Source organism: Chiloscyllium plagiosum, unplaced genomic scaffold (assembly GCF_037043375.1).
Source record: "Chiloscyllium plagiosum isolate Xiang-an unplaced genomic scaffold, Cpla_swu_hap1 HiC_scaffold_27, whole genome shotgun sequence".
NCBI classification, from domain to species: domain Eukaryota; kingdom Metazoa; phylum Chordata; class Chondrichthyes; order Orectolobiformes; family Hemiscylliidae; genus Chiloscyllium; species Chiloscyllium plagiosum.
In genome coordinates, this window is record NW_028270165.1 from 93412220 (window position 1) to 93434252 (window position 22033).

Genomic DNA, 22033 nt, shown 5'->3' on the forward strand with positions numbered 1-22033 from the left:
CACAAATGCGTGTGGAGCCCCTCCCCACAGTGAATTCCTCTTCCCAGGCCGTATAACTGTTTCAGGGTCTATACTCAGTGCACTGCAACAGTATGGTCGATGATCCAGTCCCACGGATGCTGGAAACGTACTCAAACAGGAACCAAAACTTTGCTCCTTCTCACAGAATCATAGTTGAAAATCGTTGCGGTCCCGATGGATTGAGTGACTGTCAGACATTGACGTCAAAGTGAGGACTGCAGACGCTGGAGAGTCAGTGTCGAAAAGTGTGCCGCTGGAAAAGCACAACAGGTCAGGCAGCATCAGAGGAGCAGGAGAGTCAATGTTTCAGGAATAAGCCCTTCAAATTTGTTAATTTTGAAGCTTCAGTCTTCAGATCTTCAAATACACTGAAAAACAGATTACAAAAGTCATCACTATCAGTGCAGGGTAGAAATTCAGAACAAGCAATTCTACTTTCTGTGGAATATTCTATTCTTTAGCTGTTCCACAAAATTCAAAGCACTCACACACCCTCTTCCCCCTCTGTTCTCACTCTGCTCTATCTAATTCTCCTGAGGTGCTGATTCAGGATCTTACAGGGGCAGAAAAGCAAAAACGTCAAGACTGACATCTCTCTGAATTTTGGATACCTCCACCTGAAAGTTAATATCTTTCACAACATTGGGATCCTGCTGAGAGTGAGCAGGTCTGATTTTGGGAAGCAAAAAAAAAAGTGTCAATTCAGGGTGAACCTGCAATGCAGTTTCTTGAGAAAGGACCAGACATAAAATGATTATCGACCCCGGGAAGGTGGGAGTAAAATGAGACGTCAAGGCATTAACTCCAACACACTTCAGTCAAACGCTTCTGCTCCCAGTCAGGGCAAAACATGTTCTGAAAGTCCAGCCTTCACAACCACACTCCTGATTCTACTGAAGACAATTAGAGTCACAGAGCGCAGAAACAGACCCTTTGGCCCAACCTGCCCAGATATCCTAAATTAATCTAGTCACGTTTGCCATCACTTGGCCCCTATATGGGCTGGGTGCTGGCAGCTGGGACTAAATTGTGTTGGCTATCTTGTCAGCTAGGATGCGTTGGACCGAAGGGTCTGTTTCTGTGCTGTACATCTCTATGACTCCAGTTGCATTTGCCATCACTTGGCCCTGACCCATCTGAACCCTTCATTTTCAGATGCCCGTCCAGGAGCCTTTTAACTTGTCATCGTATCAGCACCCATCACTTCCTCTGGCAGCTCACGCCATCGTTCAAGCGACTCCATGTTGAAAGCGGTATGCCTTAGACTATATACAGGCCCAGGAGGGTGAGGTCTGCACCATTGTCCGAGATAAATGCACTATGGGCATTCCCGATCTGACTGGCAATATTACTAAAATACAAGAAGAGATCCAGGTATTCCTTGACAGAATGACTGAAGGGACCAGTTGGGGAAACTGCAGATCGGGTTGATGATACAATTGGCTTATCAATTTAGCTATGTCTGTTTGTCGGTATTGGTATTGTTAGGTATTTAATTGCTAGGCTTATGAGGTCCCTTAGTGATAAAGATTTGCCCCAGAAGATGCTCCTTTTGCGATCCGATGGCTCACCCACACGTGTCGATGGCGATGATAAATGTGACCAGATGAGCTGCGAAGATGGTGGTGCCGCTCTACAGGATGTTGATGGCTGGACCACCTTGAAGGGCATTCGTTTGGAGTATCCTTCACTTTCAGTGATCGTGGTGCAATCAAAGGGAGGAATGAGGATGTGGGCATCTGGGTGATAAAGTCTATAGCCTTAAAACTTGTCTTTAAACATTCAGACTAAAATGTAATGCTGAATTATTAAATACATTTACTGCACTAGAAAATAAACTGGCAGGAAGGCTCAGAAAGAGGGCAGAACTTAAAGATAGGGACACCTGGGCTCACCAAGTGATAACAGGATGCTGTAAGGCAATTAAGAACGTTTGCCTCAGCATCGGTGAATCTGTGTGAACAGGATCCCAAGGGATAACATTCACAGCCGTTCCCTTGTGAGACCATTTTAGTGCTGAGGCTGTTGAATCCCGTAGAAAATTAACTCTTAGTGTTTATCTGCACTGGATTGAAATGAATTGCATTTTGGGACTTTCTGATGATATTGAGTAGCCATTACTGGTTATTAAATACAAACTCTGTAAAAGGAAATATTGATAAAGCTTTACCTTACTTGCTGGAGCCGAAGCTCCAGCGGAGGAAACAGGCCGCGGGCATACTTCCGGCTTCGGGATGGCCACGCTCCCTGGTCCCGCCCCTCCACCTCCAAGGTGACGCGTAAGCCCCGCCCCCTCCAAATGCAGATCGTAAACCCCGCCCCTCTGTGTAAACCCCGCCCACCCAGGTGTATTTGGAAGCACTAGCTTCTGCAGCGCTGCTCCTTCTGCGGGTAGCTGTGCTGCAGGATCATAAGACACAGAGTTAACAGCAAAACATCACAGTGTCATGCAACCGATGCAATATTTGGAACAAACCTGGACCGCTGCTGAGTCCTTCATCTTTTAGAAGGGGTTGCAGGTTTCAGTTCATCAATATATAAATTCCAGAACTTTAGATCAGATTCCCTACAGTGTGGAAACAGGCCCATCGGCCCAACAAGTCCACACCGACCCGCCGAAGAGCAAAACACCCAGCCCCATTCCCTGTCACCAAACACTACTGGGCAATTTAGCATGGCCAATTCACCCTAACTCGCATGTCTTTGGACTGTGGGAGGAAACCCACGCAGACGCGGCGGGGGGGGTGGGGGTGGATTGAACCGGGGGCTCTGGTGCTGTGAGGCAGCAGTGCTAACCACAAAATAAAGAGGAATAGGGATGTAAGGCAGGATTTCAGGGAGCTAGCATGGAAGCTGAGGGCTCGAACAAACAGAGTGGTTATCTCTGGTTTGTTACCCGTGCCACGTGATAGCAAGGCAAGGAATAGGGAGAGATATCAGCTGAACACGTGGCTACAAGGATGGTGCAGGAGGGAGGATTTCAGGTTTTTTCAGGATAATTGGGACTCATTCTGGGAAGGTGGGACTTGTACAAACAGGACAGTCTTCACTTTAACCAGAGGGGTACTAATATCCTGGGTGGGAAATTTGCTGGTGCTATTCGAGTGGGTTTAAACTAGCTCAGCAGGGGGATGGGAACCGAGGGTGTAGCTGTAGTGCACAGGAGGATGAGAGTAGGAAGGACAGGGACATGATTTCAGGGTCACAGGAATGTGCTGGCAGACAGCGAAGTGGTTTGAAGTGTTTCTACTTCAATGCCAGAGTATCCACAATAAGGTAGGGGAGCTTGCAACACGGATAGGTACCTGGGACTTGGATATTGTGGCCATTTCGGAGACATGGAGAGGGCAGGGTGAGGAATGGATGTTGCAGGTTCCAGGGTTTTGATCTTTCATTAAGAACAGCCAAGGTAGTAAAAGAGGGAGAGGCGTGGCCTTGTTAGTCAAGGATAGTATAATGGTGGCTGACAGAACTTTTGAAGAGGACTCATCTACTGAGGTAATGTGGGCTGAGGTTAGAAACAGGAGAGGAGAGGTAACACTGCTTGGAATTTTTTTTATAGGCCTCCGCAGAGTTCCAGGGAGTTGGAAGAGGGGATTAGCAAAATTTTTTAGGGTAGGAGTGAAAGGAACAGGGTGGTCATTATGGGGAACTTTAACTTCCCCAACATTGACTGGAAATGCTTTCACTCTAGTACGTCGGATGGATCAGTTTTAGTCCCGTGTGTGCAGGAGGCTTTCTGACACAGTATGTTGAAGGGCCGACAAGAGGGGAGGTCACACTGGATCTGGTGCTTGGTAATGAACCAGGCCAGGTGTTTGATTTAGTGGAAGGTGAGCACTTTGGAGAGAATGACCATAATTCAGTTAGGTTTCATTGAGCGATGTAAAGGGATAGGAACATGCCACAGGTCAAGAGTTATCGATGGGGCAAGGGCAATTATAATGCAATTAGGCAAGACTTAGAATGCATAGAATAGGGTAGCAAAATGCAGGGGATGGGAACAATTGAAGTGTGGAGCTGGTTTAAGGAACAGATATTGTGTGTCCTTGATAGATATGTCCCTGTCAGGCAGGGAGGAAGTGATAAGGTAAGGGAACCGTGGTTTACAACAGAAATTGCATCTCTTGTTCCAAAGAAGGAGGAGGCTTATGTGTTGATGAGGCAAGATGGTTCAGAAGCGATGGAGAGTTACAGATCAGCTAGGAAGGATTTAAAGAGACAGTTAAGAGCAAAGAGAGGACATGAACAGTCTTTAACAAATAGAATAAAGGAGAACCTAAAGTTTTCTATAGGAATGTGAGGAATAAAAGGATGATTAGGGTAGGAATAGGGCCAGTCAAAGATAGAAGGGGGAAGTTGAATGTGGGCCCTGTGGAGATTGGAGAGGTGTTAATGAATATCTCTCATCGGTCTTCACTCAGGAAAAGGAGAATATTGTAGAGGAGAAGAATGAGGTACGAGATATTAGACTTGAAAGGATCGAGGTTAGTTGCACACAGATGTTATCATTTCTAGAAGGAGTGAAAATAGGCAAGTGCCCTGGACCGGATGGGATTTATCCGAGGATTCTCTGGGAAGCGAGGGAGGAGATAGCAGAGCCTTTGGCTTTGATATTTGAGTCGTCATTGTCTACAGGCTTAGTACTTGAGAACTGGAGGATTGCAAATGTTGTGCCCTTGTTCAAGAAGGGCAGCAGAGATGACCCAGGTAATTATAGACCAGTGAGCCTTACTTCTGTTGAAGGAAAGCTTTTGGAAAGGAATATTAGAGATAGGATTTACAATCATCTAACAAGCAACAATTTGACTTCAGATAGTCAACATGGTTTCATCAAGGGCAGATTGTGTCTCACAAACCTCATTGGGTTTTTTGAGAAGGTGACCAAGCATGGAGATGAGGGTAGGGCAGTTGACATGGTGTACATGGACCTCAGTAAAGGTTCCACATGGTAGGCTGTTGGAGAAAATGCAGAGGCATGGGATTGAGGGTGATTTAGCAGTTTGGCTTTCTGAAAGAAGGCAGCGAGTGGTGGTTTATGGAAAATATTCAGCCTGGAGTCCGGTTACTAGTGGTGTGCCACAAGGATCTGTTTTGGGACTACCGCAGTTTGTCATTTTTATCAATGACTTAGACACAGGCATAGGTGGATGGATTAGTAAATTTGCAGCTGACACTAAAGTCGGTGGAGTACTGGACAGTTTGGAAGAATGTTATAGGTTGCAGGGGGACTTGGATAAACTGCAGAATTGGGCTGAGAGGTGGCAAATGGAGTTCAATGCAGCTAAATGTGAGGTGATTCACTTTGGGAAGAATAACAGGAAGGCAGTGATCTTGGAGTCCAGGTGCATAGATCCCTGAAAGTTGCCACGCAGGTGGATAGTGCTGTTAAGAAGGCACACGGTGTGTTAGGTTTCATTCGTAGAGGGATTGATTTCTGGAACTGCAATATCACGGTGCAACTATACAAAACGCTGGTGCAGCCACACTTGGAATATTGTGTATAGTTCTGGTCCCCATATTTCAGGAAGGATGTGGGAAGCATTGGAAAAGGAGCAAAGGAGATTTACCAGGTTGTTGCCTGGTCTGGAGGGAGGGTCTTATGAGGAAAGGCTGAGAGACTTGGATCTGTTCTCATTGCAAAGAAGAAGGCTAAGATGGGATTTGATAGAGACATACAAGATGATCAGAGGATTAGATAGGGGATACAGTGAAAGACTCTTTCCTAGGATGCTGATGTCAGGGGGCATAGATTTAAGACAGATGTTAGAGGCAAGTTCTTTATGCAGAGAATGATAAGGGCGTGGAATGCCCTACCTGCTAAGGTAGTCAACTCAGTCACATTCGGGAGATTTAAACAATCCTTAGATAAGCGCATGGTTGATTTTGGGATAGTGTTGGGGAACGAACTGAGAATAGTTCACAGGTCGGCGCAACATCAAGGGCCGAAGGGCCTGTTCTGCGCTGTATTGTTCTATGTTCTTTGTTCTATGTTCTAAACTTAGTGCAGGAGGCTGAAAGAAATGAGCAGCTTTAAAACAAAAACCTCTTGGAGCTCAAAGCTTTCAATGAGAGTCTGAGCCCGGTGGTAAGTTCAGGGTAACCTTTATTGCAACCCAACTTTGTTACAGCTTCAGATCCCCCCAGCAAAAAGGCAGAGAAAAAGCAGTTGCTTTTTGAACAACTCAAGGTGAAAGTGCACACACCACATGTCCCCTTGTCCCACCCCCCTCACTGTCTTTACTCTTGGCCAGCACCAAGTTGTCCCTTTGTAATTGGATCCTTGGTACAGCCATACCCTGGAGGAAGTATTGCCTCACTCAGCAATTTCAACCCATACCCTGTCTCCAAGTAAGTTTCTCCCCGCTCATTTGCCAGGAAGGGGCAGTGTAGAGTCTTCCAGACTGCTGTGGGTCTGGAATCACGTGTAGGCCAGACCGAGTGAAGGATGCAGCTGGAACGACTGAGTGAATCCTTTCCCACAATGGCGGTTCCCTTCCCTAACAAGGGAGAGAGGGAATCAGATGGGGGCTTTCTCCCCCGCACCACCCCCTCCCTGAAACGGTCTCATCGTTAGATTCCGAACTCCACATTTCTGACCGAATACCAATTCTGCCATCTGTCGTGGCGGGATTCGAACCCGGGAATCCCTGGAAGTGGGTTGATGGTCCAATCGATATTGGCACTCGGCCATCATTCCTTCAATCCCCCTGCAATGGCACGTGAACTCGCTGGTGGGTCAGCAGGTGGGAGGAGCGGGTGAAGCCCTCCCCGCACTGAAAGCAGGTGAACGGCCTCTTCCCCGTGTGGACCCAGTGGTGCTTCAGCAGGGAGGAGGAATCACTGAAGGCCTTCCCACACTCGGGGCAGCTGAAGGGCATCTCCCCTGTGTGGACCCGCTGGTGGCTCCGCAGGTTGGAGGAGCGGGTGAAGCCCTTCCCGCACTGAGAGCAGGTGAACGGCCTCTCCCCAGTGTGGGTCCACTGGTGCCTCATCAGGGAGGAGACGTCGGTAAAGGCCTTCCCGCACTCGGGGCAGCTAAAGGGCTTCTCCCCCGTGTGGATACGCTGGTGCTTCTGCAGGGCGGAGACGTTGGTAAAGGCCTTCCCACACTCGGGGCAGCTGAAGGGCCTCTCCCCCGTGTGGATACGCTGGTGCTTCTGCAGTGTGGAGACGTTGGTAAAGGCCTTCCCACACTCGGGGCAGCTGAAGGGCCTCTCCCCCGTGTGGACGCGCTGGTGGCTCCGCAGGGTGGAGGAAACACTGAAGGCCTTCCCACACTCAGGGCAGCTGAAGGGCCTTTCCCCGGTGTGGACCCGCTGGTGCCTCATCAGGGAGGAGACGTGGGTAAAGGCCTTCCCGCACTCTGGGCAGCTAAAGGGCCTTTCCCCAGTGTGGACCCGCTGGTGCCTCATCAGGGAGGAGACCTGGGTAAAGGCCTTCCCACACTTGGGGCAGCTGAAGGGCCTCTCCCCCGTGTGGACCCGCTGGTGGCTCCGCAGGTTGGAGGAGCGGGTGAAGCCCTTCCCGCACTGAGAGCAGGTGAACGGCCTCTCCCCAGTGTGGGTCTGCTGGTGCCTCATCAGGGAGGAGATGTCGGTAAAGGCCTTCCCGCACTCGGGGCAGCTAATGGGCTTCTCCCCCGTGTGGACCCGCTGGTGCCTCATCAGGGAGGAGACCTGGGTAAAGGCCTTCCCGCACTCAGGGCAGCTGAAGGGCCTCTCCCCGGTGTGGACACGCTGGTGTGTCAGCAAGGTGGAGGAATGTCTGAAGGCCTTCCCACAATCTGGGCAGCTGAAGGGCCTCTCTCTGGTGTGGACACGCTGGTGTCTCAGCAGGGTGGAGGAATGTCTGAAGGCCTTCCCACAATCTGGGCAGCTGAAGGGCCTCTCCACCGTGTGGACCCGCTGGTGGGCCAGCAGGTGGGTGGAATGTCTGAAGGCCTTCCCGCAGTCGGTGCACGGGAATGGCCTCTCCCCGGTGTGACTGCGCCGATGAGTCTCCAGGGCAGACGGGACACGGAAGCCTTTCCCACAGTCGCCACACTTCCACGGTTTCTCCACGGGGTGAGATTCCTCAGGTTTCTCCATGGCCACAGCTTCAGCTGCTCACAAACACATGGGGAGCCCCTCCCTGCTGTGAAATCCCCTTTCCAGGCCGTATAACTGTTTCAGGCTCCACACACAGTGTGCTGCCACAATTGGGTCTCTCGTCCAGTCCCACTGATGCTGAAAACGTCCTCAAACAGGAACCAAAAAGCGTTGATTCCTCTCACAGAAATCACAGTCAAAAATCGTTGTGGTCCCATTGGATTGAGTGACTGTCAGACATTGACATCAAAGTGAGGACTGCAGACGCTGGACAGTGAGTCAAAAAGCACAGCAGGTCAGGCAGCATCCGGGGATCAGGAGAGTCAATGTTTCGGGCGTAAGCCCTTCATTCTTTGATTTTGAAACTTCAGTCTTCAGATTTTCAAATACTCTGCAAAAAGGGATTACAAAAGGGATTATCAGTGCAGGGTAGAAATTCAGAACAAGCAATTCTACTTTCTGTGGAATATTCTTTTGTTGTTTCACAAAATTGAAAGCACCATCCCACTCTCTCTCCCCCTCTGTTCTCACTCCGCTCTAACTAATTCCCCTGAAGGTGCTGATTCAGGACCTTACAGGGGCAGAAAAGCAAAAACATCAAGACTGACATCTCTCTGAATTTTGGATACCTCCACCTGAAAGTTAATATCTTTCACAACACTGGGATCCTGCTGAGAGTGAGCAGGTCTGATTTTGGGAAGCAAAAAAAAAGTGTCCATTCAGGGTGAACCTGCAATGCAGCTTCTTGAGGAAGGACCAGATACAAAATGGTTAATGACCCCGGGAAGGTAGGAGCAAAATGAGACATCAAGGCATTAACACTGACACACTTCAGTAACTATATCCAACTCCATGTACACACCCAGAACGGAACTATTCCCTTGCACATTTATAGATCTTTTCTCATTTCAGAATGTGATACTGTCGCCAAGATCATGTGCAATAGGGTTAAGGGTGAGCCTAATGGGAACAGAATTCTGAGGACCATTGTCTACCAGATGTACAGCACAGAAATAGTCCCTTCGGTCCAACGCATCCATGCCAATCAGATATCCTAAATCATTAGTCACATTTGACAGCATATCCCTCTAAACCCTTGGCCCATATCCCTCTAAACCCTTTCTATTCATATACCCAGCGAGATGCCTTTTAAATGCTGTAATTGTACCAGCCACCACTTCCTCTGGCAGCTCATTCCTTACATGCACCACCCTCTGAATATAAGAGTAGCCCCTTAGGGCCCTTTTAAATCTCCCCCCAACCCTAAACCTATTACCCTCTAGTTCTGGACTCCCCCATTCCAGGGAAACACTTTGTCTATTTATCCTATCCATGCCCCTCATGATTTTATAGAAATCTATAGGGTCACCCCTCAGCCTCTGGTACTCAAGGGAAAACAGCCCCATCCTGTTCAGCTCAAACCCTGACAACATCCTTGCCAATCTTTTCTGAACCCTTTCAAGTTTCACAACATCCATGACTCTATGACATCCTTCCTACAGCAGAGAGACCAGTACTGCACACAATATTCCAAATGTGGCCGAACCAATGTTCTGGACAGCTACAACATAATCTCCCAAATCCTGTACCCAGACGATTGGGAAAGTTTTCAAAGCCCACAAAAGACAACCGGGAAAACATTGAGGTATGAACACCGGGCAGCTGAGGGGGGAGGGAAAGAAAGCCAAAAAAGTGCTGGAGCCAAGGCAGAGGAAGAACAGAGGATGCACAGCCGGTTTGAAGCTGCATGTGCTGCACTTATACCTGTTGCATTTACTTGTGGAAATCGGGTGCATTTGAAAAGGAAAACAGAAAAGATATCTCCTCCTCCCAATCTCTGTCCTCCTCACCTGGTAATTAACTCCCATACCTGAGTTGACAGGGTCTGCTCCCTCCCTGGTTTCACTCCCGTTGCTACAAGTGAACAGATTTTCCCGCCCCAGGATTTGCCCAGACGGAAGGGTTTTCATTCATTCAGTGTCACTTCCGCGTTGTGACGTCACAAAAGGAGCGGATGGGCGGGGCCAAGCCGGGCGCACGCACTGCGCCTGCGCTGCCCTGCACCATTTGCTAACATCCCTTCGCTTCAGAGAATCCCCACAGTGTGGGAGCAGGCCACTCGGCCCAACGAGTCCACACCGACCCTCTGAAGGGGAACCCACCCAGACCCATTCCCCTGACAAATACACCTAACCTGCACATCCCTGGGCACTATGGGTAATTTCGCACGGCCAATCCCAATCAAGGCCAGTGAGCAATGTAGTGATGTGGGGAATGAACATCACAGAATGATGGAGACAAGGAGAGTAAATGTCCCAGCAATTAAAACTGGATTGCAAAGATCATTAAAATGTAAACCGAAAACAGTGTGTCTGCATGTGTGCTGCACTGTTACAAAAGTGAATGAATTGACTGCACACATTGAAGAGAATCATTATGATCTGAGACTCCTTACAGAGACATGGCTTCAGGACGACAAGGATTGGATCTTGAATATCGAGGGGGTAGTCAAACGGGAAGCTAGGTGAAGGTAGAGGGTTGGCATTGCAAATCAAAACACTGATCACAGTAATCCGCTGTCAGGTCGGATTTCAGGTCCTGGTTTCTCTGTCCTCTGTTGATCTCCCTGTTCCCACAGAGTAAGATGTTGGTCTGTTCTCAGCTCTGCTGAAGTTTTGGTTCCCCAACCCTCCAAAGAGTAACCCACCAGCCCCCATTCCCCATATTTGCCCCTGACCAATGCATGTAACACACTGGGCAATTTAAGCTTGGCCAATTCACCTAACCTGCATACTTTTGGATTGTGGGAGGAAACCGGAGCACCTGGAGAAATCTCATGCAGACATGGGGAGAATATGCAAACTCAACACAGACTGTGGCCAGTGGCTGGAATTGAACCTGGGTCCCAAGTGCTGTGAGGCAGAATTAAGAACCACTGAGCCATCATGCCGCCCAGATGTTGTTACCTTTCGTTATAAAACCTTATGTTATCGAGATTTACATATGAATGATAGTTGCAACCCACTGTAAAAGATGAAAGAGGTAACAATCCAGATTTGTTCAATATATCATTTCAGTGACAGGACACTATAATCTTCTTCCATAAATTCTGTGCCTTATGATCTTGTACTCCACAACCACCTGATGAAGGAGCAGTGCTCCAAAAGCGAGTACTTCCAAATAAACCCATTGGGCTATAACCTGGTGTTGTGTGATGTTTAACTTTGTCCAGGTTCGGGTGGATTGACCATGTTAAATTACCCAGTGTTCAGTGTTGTGCGGATTTGGTTGGATTGGCTGTGCTAAATTACCCATGGTGTCCAGGTAGGTGCAGGTTAGAGTAGATTCGCTATGCTAAATTACCCGTAGTGCCCAGTGATGTGCAGATTAGGTGGGTTAGCTCTGGGAAATAGTTTCACAGTAATAAAAGGAGTCAGCCATTTTGCCCATCTAGCCTGCCCCGTTCTTCATTGTGATCATGGCCGATCTATCCATCGTCTCAGCTCCTCCTCGCAGCATTGCCCCAACTACCCTTAATTCCCCAACCATGCAAAAACCCATTTTGAATATACTTAATGAAGAGAATTCCATAGATTCACTGCACCACAGGAAAAGCAGTAGTCCTCACTTTCTCCTCCTCATCTCTGTCCTAAATCTAATCCCCCTAGTCTTGAGGTCTGGTCTCACCCACCAGCAGAAATGACTGCATAGGGTATGGCTTCATCCCCACAGTGCAATGAAATTCCACTTTCCACCAAAATCTGGGATGTACTCACTCACTTAGTCGCTGTCTCACAAATGCAAGATTTCATTGTAACTTCATTGTTGGGCGCCACGGTGGCACAGTGGTTAGCACTGCTGCCTCACAGCACCAGAGACCCGGGTTCAATTCCTGACTCAGGCGACTGACTGTGTGGAGTTTGCACATTCTCCCCGGGTCTGCGTGGGTTTCCTCCGGGTGCTCCGGTTTCCTCCCACAGTCACAAAGATGTGCGGGTCAGGTGAATTGGCCATGCTAAATTGCCCGTAGTGTTACGTTAAAAGGGGTAAATGTAGGGGTATGGGTGGGTTGCGCTTCGGCGGGTCGGTGTGGACTTGTTGGGCCGAAGGGCCTGTTTCCACACTGTAAATAATCTAATCTTCTTCTGCTCCCAGGAAGGACAAAACATCTTTGAAAGCTGCTCTGAAAGTCCAGTCTTCACAACCACACTTCTGCTTTCGCCAAAGACGATTAGTGTCATACAACACAGAAACAGACCCTTTGGTCCAATTCATCTGTTCAGATATCCAAAACTCATCTCGTCTCACTTGTCTGCATGTCGCCCATATCCCTCTGAACTCTTCGTATTCACATCCCCATCCAGATGCTTTTCAAATGTTGTAATTGTACCAGCCGCCACTACTCCCTCTGGCAGCTCGCTCCATACATGCACCACTCTCTGCGTGAAGTTGCCCCTCAGGTCCCTTTGAAATCATTCCCCTCTCACCTCAAACATTCGCCCTCGAGCTTTGGACTCCCTTACCCTGGGGTAAAGACCTTGGGTATTCACCATATCCATGCCTCTTACAAACGTCTAGAAGGTCACCTCTCAGACTCTGATGCTTCAGGTGAGGATCTAAAATTTGAATTTAGGTTATTGTCAGATGCAACAAGTATATATAGATTTTTACTAACCACAAAATGGCTTTTCAATTTCAAATAATACAACAAAATGGCTGAGAATAATGATTGAACTCTGTGAACTTGTCCTGCTGTTTTGCAGAATTAAGCTAAAATCCAAAGATAAGAGGACAATGGAGTTTGTTTAAAATGAACACTGACATGTTAATTGACCATTTGAACTAACCTTCAGCTGCTACCATGGCACGATGCTATACGTAATTAAGACCCCTTTCCCAGGAAATATCATTGGATTAACCTGCTGTAAATCATGTCACCTTACTACATTTGATTGGTATTTTCTTGTAATTAAGGCTGTACTGTCTCTTAAAAAAACTTAAATAAATAATGTGTAATTTTTGAAGCTTTAACCGCTGTGTTGCTGGACAGAATTGTGTCAAGATGCCTTATTAAACGGATAACCTTGCTTTGTACAGACCACTTTCCATTGATTCTTTAGATCAATCGCGAACCAAAAGGCCCCTCTTCACTCTGGATAAGTTAGCCTGGCCAATTAACCCTAACCTGCACATTCCTGGGCACTACAGGTAATTTAGCATGACCAATCCATTCCTGGACACTATGTGTAATTTAGCACAGCCAAGTCACACAAACCTGCACCTCCCTGGACACAGTGAGCACTTTAGCATGGTCAATCCACCCTAACCCTGTACAAAGTTTAAAAAAAATTAATCACACACACCCAGGTTATCGTCCAACAGGTTTATTTGGAAGGACTAGCATTTGGAGTGCTGCTCCTTCATCAGATGGTTGTGGAGAATAACATCATAAGGCACAGAATTTATAGAAAAACATTATGGTGTCCTGCCACTGAAATGATATATTGAACAAACCTGGATTGTTAAGCCTTTCATATTTCAGAATGGGTTGCAGGTATCATTAATATGTAAATCCCAGAACTTCCTGTAAGACACTTTCTTGAGATAACTTAAGGTTTTATAACAAAAGGTGTCATCTCAGCTTAGACAATGCATTAAAGGTGTGAGGTCAGAGTCTGTCTGTATCCCAATCTTGAATCAGACTGGTTGTATTTCCAAAGTGGAACTTACAAAATATTACTGGATTGACTGCCTGCGTGAACTGCCGAGTCTCATCCACCAGCTGAAATAACTGGATAGGGTAGGGCTTCATCCCCATAGTGCAATGAATTCCCATTTTTCACCAAAATCGCAGATGTACTCCCTTTACTCAGTTGCTATCTCACAAATGCAAGATTTCATTGTATTCTTCTGCTCCCAGTAAGGGCAAAACATCTTCGAAAGCTGCTCTGAAAGCCTAGTCTTCACAACCACACTTCTGCTTTCACCAAAGACGATTAAGAGCCATACAGCATGGAAACAGACCCTTTGGCCCAACTTGTCCATGATGACCAGATATCCAAAATTAATCTAGTCCCATTTGCCAGCATGTGACCCTCACGGTTCCATGTACCCAGCCAGATGCATTTTAAATATAATTGTACCAGCCTCCACCAATTCCTCTGGCAGCTCGTTCCATGCATGCAAAACTGTCTATGTGAAAAAGTTATCCTTCACGTCTCTTTTAAATCATTCCCCTCTCACCTCAAACATATGTCCTCTAGCTTTGGACTCCCCTGCTCTAGGGAAATTCCTGATGAAGGGCTTTTGCCCGAAACGTCGATTTTCCAGCTTCTCGGATGCTACCTGACTTGCTGTGCTTTTCCAGCACCACTCTGATCTAAACTCTGGTTTCCAGCATCTGCAGTCCTCCCTTTTGCCTAGGTCTACATCTATCCCCAGCTGAAAATGTGTTGCTGGAAAAGCGCAGCAGGTCAGGCAGCATCCAGGGAACAGGAGAATCGACGCTTCGGGCATAAGCCCTTCTTCAGGAATCCTGGATGCTCCTGAAGAAGGGCGTATGCCCGAAGTGTCGATTCTCCTGTTCCCTGGATGCTGCCTGACCTGCTGCGCTTTTCCAGCAACACATTTTCAGCACAGTCTCCAGCATCTGCAGACCTCACTTTCTCCTACATCTATCCCCACTTCACCAACCAGCCCTTTATCTGCATCGCCCCCTAAACCCATCCCCAGTACTGAAGAAGGATTACACCTGAAACGTTGACTTCTCCACCTCCTGATACTGCCTGGCTTGCTGTGTTCTTCCAGCCACCTACCTGTGTATTTTGCCAATTGAGACACAGACCTGGCGCAACGTTTCCAGAGTCTGTCCGCATCCCGACTCACTCTTTCCTTTTAGTTGCTGCAAGTCAACAACTGAATCCCAGAATGAAAAAAATACATGGAAAAGGTGGCAAGAGAAGAGAGTGCGGTACTCATAGATAATGGACAGAGGAAGGAATGTGCAGTCTGGGATGAAGCTCAATGTTCATTCAGACACGAGCAGCAGTAGCTTCAGAACCTCATGGTCCAACTTCTGCATTCAGACAATGGGGTGCCTCTCATTGGCAGGAGGACAAATGTCCTTCCGGTCCTCCTGTGCTTCCTATTGGTCAATCAAAAGAAGGTCCCGCGCCTCTTTTGCCAATAGCGATTCGCATGCGCACTATTTTTTTGCTGACACCAGCGAGCATGCGCACTGCATTGCTGACACCGGCAAACATGCGCAGTATGCTCTTTGAGGCTGCTGCTGTTATTGACAGATTTTTTTCCCCTGTGGTTCGAGATTTTATTGCTTCTGCATTTTGTCTGGTTACTCCACTTTTGTATGTCTTTTGCCCTTGTCGAGAGAGAGTGTGCCCCAGTGAGCTGTCTATGGGATGGAGCTGTAACCAGTTACACAGACTGAAGTAACATTATAGTACTCGCAGCAGGGAGTAACTGCACACATTTCCTGAGTGTGATCACAGTTTCAATTGTTCATCAGAATCCGGGAGCCAAAAGGACACCAGAACGAAGAGAAGTCGTGGAAACGCGGGGACTGTGCTAACGGATTCCATTCCCTGTCGGTACATGAGATTTATCAACTCAGTCGCAGTTGGGAGAGACATTCTTCAAAACATTATTACAACATTATTTCCATTGACAAAAACACATTCACGCTGCCTGATTACCTTGAAACCGTACAAGTGCCCTGTCATCACATCTTTAATCATAGCTTTGAACATTTTCCCTATGACATATGTTAAGGTAAATGATCTGCAGTTTCCTGTTCTCGGTCTACCTTTTTGAAGAAGGGAGTTTTCCAATCTACAGAAACCTCCCCTGAAACTAATAAGGTTTGGAAAATTAAAACCAATGCATTAACAATATCACTAGCTAATTTTTATTTAAGGGTCTAGAATGAAATCCTTTGGACCCCTGGGACTTGTGAGCTTGTAGTTCCAACAGTTTACTCAGTACTTCCTCCCTGGTAATTGTAATTGTCTTCAGTTCCTCCTTCCCTTTCATTTCCTGATTTCCAGCTAGTTCTAACCTGTTACTTGTATCCTCGCTGCTGAAGACAGATTCAAGCTCTTTTCAATTCATCTGCCATCTCTTTATCCTCCGTTATTGAATCCCCAGACTCATTTTTTACAGAACCAACACAGCTTTTCTTTAAAAAGTTAACAAAGTGACAAAACTTTCCTTCCTGTTTTTATACTTTTGGCTAACTTTCTAACTCTAATTGCTGTGCTCCTGCCTCCATTATGTCTGATGTTTTTTCCCCAGCTCTTAACTCTCACATCAACCTGACTGCATATTCTATGGAACTGACCTTGGTTAAGTGTTGCAAAATACACAAGGGCAAATTTTTCATCTCCAGAAAGTCTTAGTACTGAACACGATAACATTCACTTTGAAATATTGTTCATTCAAGCTTCACAAGCACACCCTCCAGATTCAAAATCCCACAATGACACCCAGTTTTGTTATGATCTTTAATTTTGAAGAGAAATTTGAATATTCAGTGATTAACTGGAAGAACTGTTCATGAAATTTTCACATTTTTAAACAAAAAAAATCAACTGGATTAATTGAGCAGAATAGCATGTATGACCTTAAATTGTAAATCTAGTTTTGTTTTGAGTGACGGAGTAGATCCACACCAGATGAGGATCTAATACCTAGATTTAGGCTGTTGTCAGGAGCTTTTATTAAACACAAAATGGCATCTCAATACAAAGTAATATAAAACATGTTTTCAGGCTGCAAATTAACACTGTGTTTAAAATAGCTAAAAGCTGCATTTCTGCATTCCTGAGCTAACTGAATCACAGATTAAGCAAACAATGCCTTCTTCATAGTATGGATCTAATTAAGCTAGATAGGACATTACTGACCATCCTAGCTAACCTTGAAGCACAGGTATGAGGAGATAATGCATGTGAAACAACATTATTTCCCAGGAAATATCATTGGGTTAATCTGTTGTCCATTATGTAATTTTATTACATTTTATTGGATTTACTCTGTAATTAAGGCTGTACTGTCTCTTAAGAAACATATGAAAATTGATATTTTATTCCAAGTTAATCACGCAGTTTCTCCAAGGAACACAGAATCTTTTAATATCTGTCTTGCTGGACAAATCTTTTCCCGGCCGTTACAAATTAAAGTGTGAAACCTTGCTGAAGCAAACCATAATCCTAGTGTTCATTTGACCAAGGAGGGGCTTTCTGACACAGTATGTCGAAGGGCCGACAAAAGGGGAGGTCACACTGGATCTGGTGCTTGGTAATGAATCAGGCCAGATGTTTGATTTAGTGGAAGGTGAACACTTTGGAGAGAGTGACGATAATTCAGTTAGGTTTCATATAGCAATTTAAAGGGATAGGAACATGCCACAGGTTAAGAGTTATCGATGGGGCAAGGGCAATTATAATGCAATTAGTCAAGACTTAGGATGCATTGAATAGGGTAGCAAAATGCAGGGGATGGGAACAATTGAAGTGTGGAGCTGGTTTAAGGAACAGATATAGTGTGCCCTTGATAGGTATGTCCCTGTCAGGCAGGGAGTGATAAGGTAAGGGAACCATGGTTTACAACAGAAATTGCATCTCTTGTTACAAAGAAGAAGGAGGCTCATGTGTTGATGAGGCAAGATGGTTCAGATGAGGCGATGGAGAGTTACAGATCAGCTCGGAAGGGTTTAAAGAGAGAGTTAAGAGCAAAGAGAGGACATGAGCAGTCTTTAACACATAAAGGAGAACCCTAAAGCTTTCTATAGGTATGTGAGGAATAAAAGGATGATTAGGGTAGGAATAGGGTCAGTCAAAGACAGAAGTGGGAAGTTGAGTGTGGGCCCTGTGGAGATTGGAGAGGTGTTAATGAATATCTCTCATCGGTCTTCACTCAGGAAAAGGAAAATATTGTCGAGGAGAAGAATGAGGTACGAGATATGAGACTCGAAAGGATTGAGGTTAGTTGCACACAGGTGTTATCTATTCTAGAAAAGGAGTGAAAGGAGACAAGTGCCCTAGGGCGGATTGGATTTATCCAAGGATTCTCTGGGAAGCTAGCGAGGAGAGGGCAGAGCCTTTGGCTTTGATATTTGAGTTGTCATTGTCTACCGATTTAGTACCAGAGTGGAGGATTGCAAATGTTGTGCCCTTGTTCAAGAAATGCAGCAGAGATGACCCAGGTAATTATAGACCAGTGAGCCTTACGTCTGTTGAAGGAAAGCTTTTGGAAAGGAATATTAGAGATAGGATTTATAATCATCTAGCAAGCAACAATTTGATTTCAGATAGTCAACACTGTTTCATCAAGGGCAGATTGTGTCTCATAAACCTCATTGAGTTTTTTGAGAAGGTGACCAAGCATGGAGATGAGGGTAGGGCAGTTGACGTGGTGTACATGGACCTCAGTAAAGCCTTTGATAAAATTCCACATGGTAGGCTATTGGAGAAAATGCAGAGGCATTGGATTGAGGGTGATTTAGCAATTTGGATTACAAACTAGCTTTCTGAAAGAAGACAGCAAGTGGTGGTTTATGGAAAATATTCAGCCTGGAGTCCGGTTACTAGTGGTGTACCACAAGGATCAGTTTTCAGACTACTGCGGTTTGTCATTTTTTAAATGACTTAGACACAGGCATAGGTGGATGGATTAGTAAATTTGCAGCTGACACTAAAGTCGGTGGAGTACTGGACAGTTTGGAAGAATGTTATAGGTTGCAGGGGGACTTGGATAAACTGCAGAATTGGGCTGAGAGGTGGCAAATGGAGTTCAATGCAGCTAAATGTGAGGTGATTCACTTTGGGAAGAATAACAGGAAGGCAGTGATCTTGGAGTCCATGTGCATAGATCCCTGAAAATTGCCACTCAGGTGGATAGTGCTGTTAAGAAGGCATACGGTGTGTTAGGTTTCATTCGAAGAGGGATTGAGTTCCGGAACCGCAATATCATGCTGCAACTATACAAAACGCTGGTGCAGCCACACTTGGAATATTGTGTATAGTTCTGGTCCCCATATTTCAGGAAGGATGTGGGAAGCATTGGAAAAGGTGCAGAAGAGATTTACCAGGATGTTGCCTGGTCTGGAGGGAGGGTCTTATGAGGAAAGGCTGAGAGACTTGGATCTGTTCTCATTGGAAAGAAGGCGGCTAAGGGGGGATTTGATAGAGACATATAAGATGATCAGAGTATTAGATAGGGTAGACAGTGAAAGAATTTTTCCTAGAATGGTGAAGTCAGCTTGTATTAGGGGCATAACTACAAATTGAGGGGTGATAGATTAAAGACAGGTGTCAGAGGCAAGTTCTTTATGCAGAGAGTGGGAAGGGTGTGGAATGCCCTACCTGCTAAGGTAGTCAACTCGGCCACATTAGGGAGATTTAAACAATCCTTCGATAAGCGCATGGATGATATTGGGATAGTGTCAGGGAATGAGCTGAGAATAGTTCACAGGTTGGCGCAACATCAAGGGCCGAAGGGCCTGTTCTGCGCTGTATTGTTCTGTGTTCTAAACTTAGTGCAGTAGGAGGAAAGAAATGAGCAGCTTTTTTTATATCGATATTTTTATTAGAAATTTAACATTTTTACAAGTTTACAAAAATAAACAAAACTCTCAGATATAAACATTGATATACAATAGCCAAAGTTTAACAAGAAAGAAAAGATAAAAAACCCGAAACAGAAAAAAAACAAAACTCAACTGTCTACTAATCTAACCTACAACTAACCAGATTGTATATTTAAGTCTCTTACATGCTCGGAATGTGTTAACATCAGATGTAATAAAACCCGTATTCGTGCGGGATTCCTCTCCCGAGGGGCCCCGGCCCAGCCAGGTTTGTAATCTCAATTAAATAAAAGCCCTTGTTAGGATAGCCGAAATATCTGTATTTATGTAACTCAAGAAGGGCTGCCATATTTTATAAAATAATTCGGTCTTTCGCTGCACTATATTTGTGAGGAAGTCAAGGGGAATACATTCCATAATTAATCTGTGTCAATTTGAACGTCCAGGGGGGCCCTCAGCCACCCAGTTTTTCCTTGCACAGAAAGAAAGAATAGAAAATAGTCTCTTCCCGTACATGTCCAGGGAGGGAAAGTTCGAAAAGCCCAAAAGGAGAGATACAGGGTCCACTTTAATTTCCGTTCCTAAAATTTCTGTCAGGGTACTTGCTACTTTAGTCCAATATCTACGGATCTTATGACAGGTCCATAGGCAATGTGTAAGAGTGCCCACCTCTATTTTGCATTTAGGACACATTGGAGATGCTCTTGCCTTAAATTTTGCCAGTCGAACCGGTGCTATATGGGCCCTATGAAGTATCTTCAGCTGGATAGCCTGGTTTCTGTTACAAATAGTAATTCTTCTAGCATTTTCCCAAATATCATTCCATGTTTCTATAGAGATTTCTAGTCCCAAATCCTGATCCCATGTTTTAAGCAGATTATCCATATCTCCCGATACTTCATCATGTAGTAAATGATAAATAGTACTGGCGGAAGATACCCCCACTGGTTGAAGGACACTACATTCTCTATCTGATTTATAAAGACTATCTAATAACGTAGTCTTCTTCTGTATATAATCTCGAATTTGAAAGTATCGAAAGAGGTCTCCATTAGGTAATCCAAATTTCTGACGCAGCTGTTCAAAAGACATCAGGACCCCATCTTTAAATAGATCCCCTAAACATGAGATACCCCTGGATCTCCAGAGTTTAAAAGTGGCATCTGTCAACCCTGGTTGGAATCCCCATGCTCCCACTATCGGTGCATAGGGGGATGTTTTATGTGAGTTGCCCTCATTTTGCCGCATTATATTCCAAGCCTTAATTGTGTTTAGTGTTATAGGGTTTTTACAGTGATCTGTAACGATTTTCCTCTTGTCTGAAAATAAAAGGTTAATAAGTGGGTATTTTACTTGAGAGGCCTCGATGTCCAACCAGATTGGGTCTTGTCTGATCCACAATCAATCAGCTATGTAACTTAATAGAGAACTTAACTGATATTTCCTAAAGTCTGGGAAGTCCAATCCTCCCCTTGTCTGTGGAAGCTGTAGCTTCTTCAGCTTAATGAGGGGCCGTCTATGATTCCAGCCAGCCATATAATTTACATAGAGCCGTCCTCGGCAGCATCACCGGAAGCATTCTCATAGGATATAGGAGACGGGGCAGGACATTCATTTTGATTAATGCTATTCTACCCAACCAGGAAATTGGAAGGACTCCCCATCGCTGGAGGTCCTGCCTTATCCCTTCCAGTAAATGCACAAAATTAGCCTTATACAACTGACCAAATACTGGAGTAATAAAAATGCCTAAATATAAGAAGCCCTCCAGGGACCAAGGGAAGGGAAAAAGGGATCCGTCCACTAAGTGGGGTGTCATAGCAAGGCCACCCACTGGCATAGCCTCCGATTTTGAAAAATTAATTTTGTAGCCTGAGAATGCGCTAAATGTATTAATAACTTGGATTAGGCGAGGTACGGACATCAGAGGATTACTGAGGAATAGAAGAACATCATCTGCATAAAGGGTAATTTTATGTTTACCTGTACCAATCCTTGGGGCCGTTATATTAGGATCAGCTCGTATAGCTTCTGCTAGTGATTCAATTATTAGTGTAAATAACAATGGCGCGAGGGGACATCCCTGACGACAGCCCCTACCCACACTGAAGCTATCCGAACCTAATCCATTGGTAACCACAACTGCTTTGGGATCACTATACAATGTTGAGACCCATTTGGTAAACACCTGACCAACGCCAAACCTTTCCAATGTGTAAAACAAATATGACCATTCAACCCTATCAAATGCCTTTTCCGGGTCTAATGAAACCACTACTCCTGGTATCTTTCCCTGATGACAGGCTTGAATCATATT

General features: G+C 45.6%; 4 protein-coding genes across 5 annotated transcripts in view; 2 read left to right on the plus strand and 2 right to left on the minus strand.

Annotated features, from left to right (window-relative positions):
- LOC148145053 (uncharacterized) overlaps positions 1 to 22033 on the plus strand; it is a 258116-nt gene that overhangs the window by 208370 nt on the left and 27713 nt on the right. The window lies entirely within an intron of this gene.
- Positions 1 to 22033, plus strand: part of LOC148145055 (uncharacterized) — a 222097-nt gene that overhangs the window by 148905 nt on the left and 51159 nt on the right. The gene's annotated exons all lie outside the window — the stretch shown is intronic.
- Positions 1 to 22033, minus strand: part of LOC148145059 (uncharacterized) — a 114082-nt gene that overhangs the window by 14322 nt on the left and 77727 nt on the right. The gene's annotated exons all lie outside the window — the stretch shown is intronic.
- On the minus strand, positions 5848 to 15608 carry LOC148145060 (uncharacterized). Of its 2 annotated transcripts, none has more exons than XM_087975544.1 (2): positions 14927 to 15601; positions 5848 to 8502 (listed from the first exon to the last, which is right to left on the minus strand). In XM_087975544.1, exon 2 carries the CDS (start codon positions 8109 to 8111, stop codon positions 6723 to 6725), a length of 1389 nt encoding a protein of 462 aa, XP_087831670.1. In that variant the 5' UTR covers positions 8112 to 8502; positions 14927 to 15601; the 3' UTR covers positions 5848 to 6722. The 2 variants fall into 2 exon arrangements, 1 of the variants encoding a protein (XP_087831670.1); XR_015751693.1 differs by lacking the exon at positions 5848 to 8502 and adding an exon at positions 12554 to 12727 and having other exon boundaries at positions 14927 to 15608.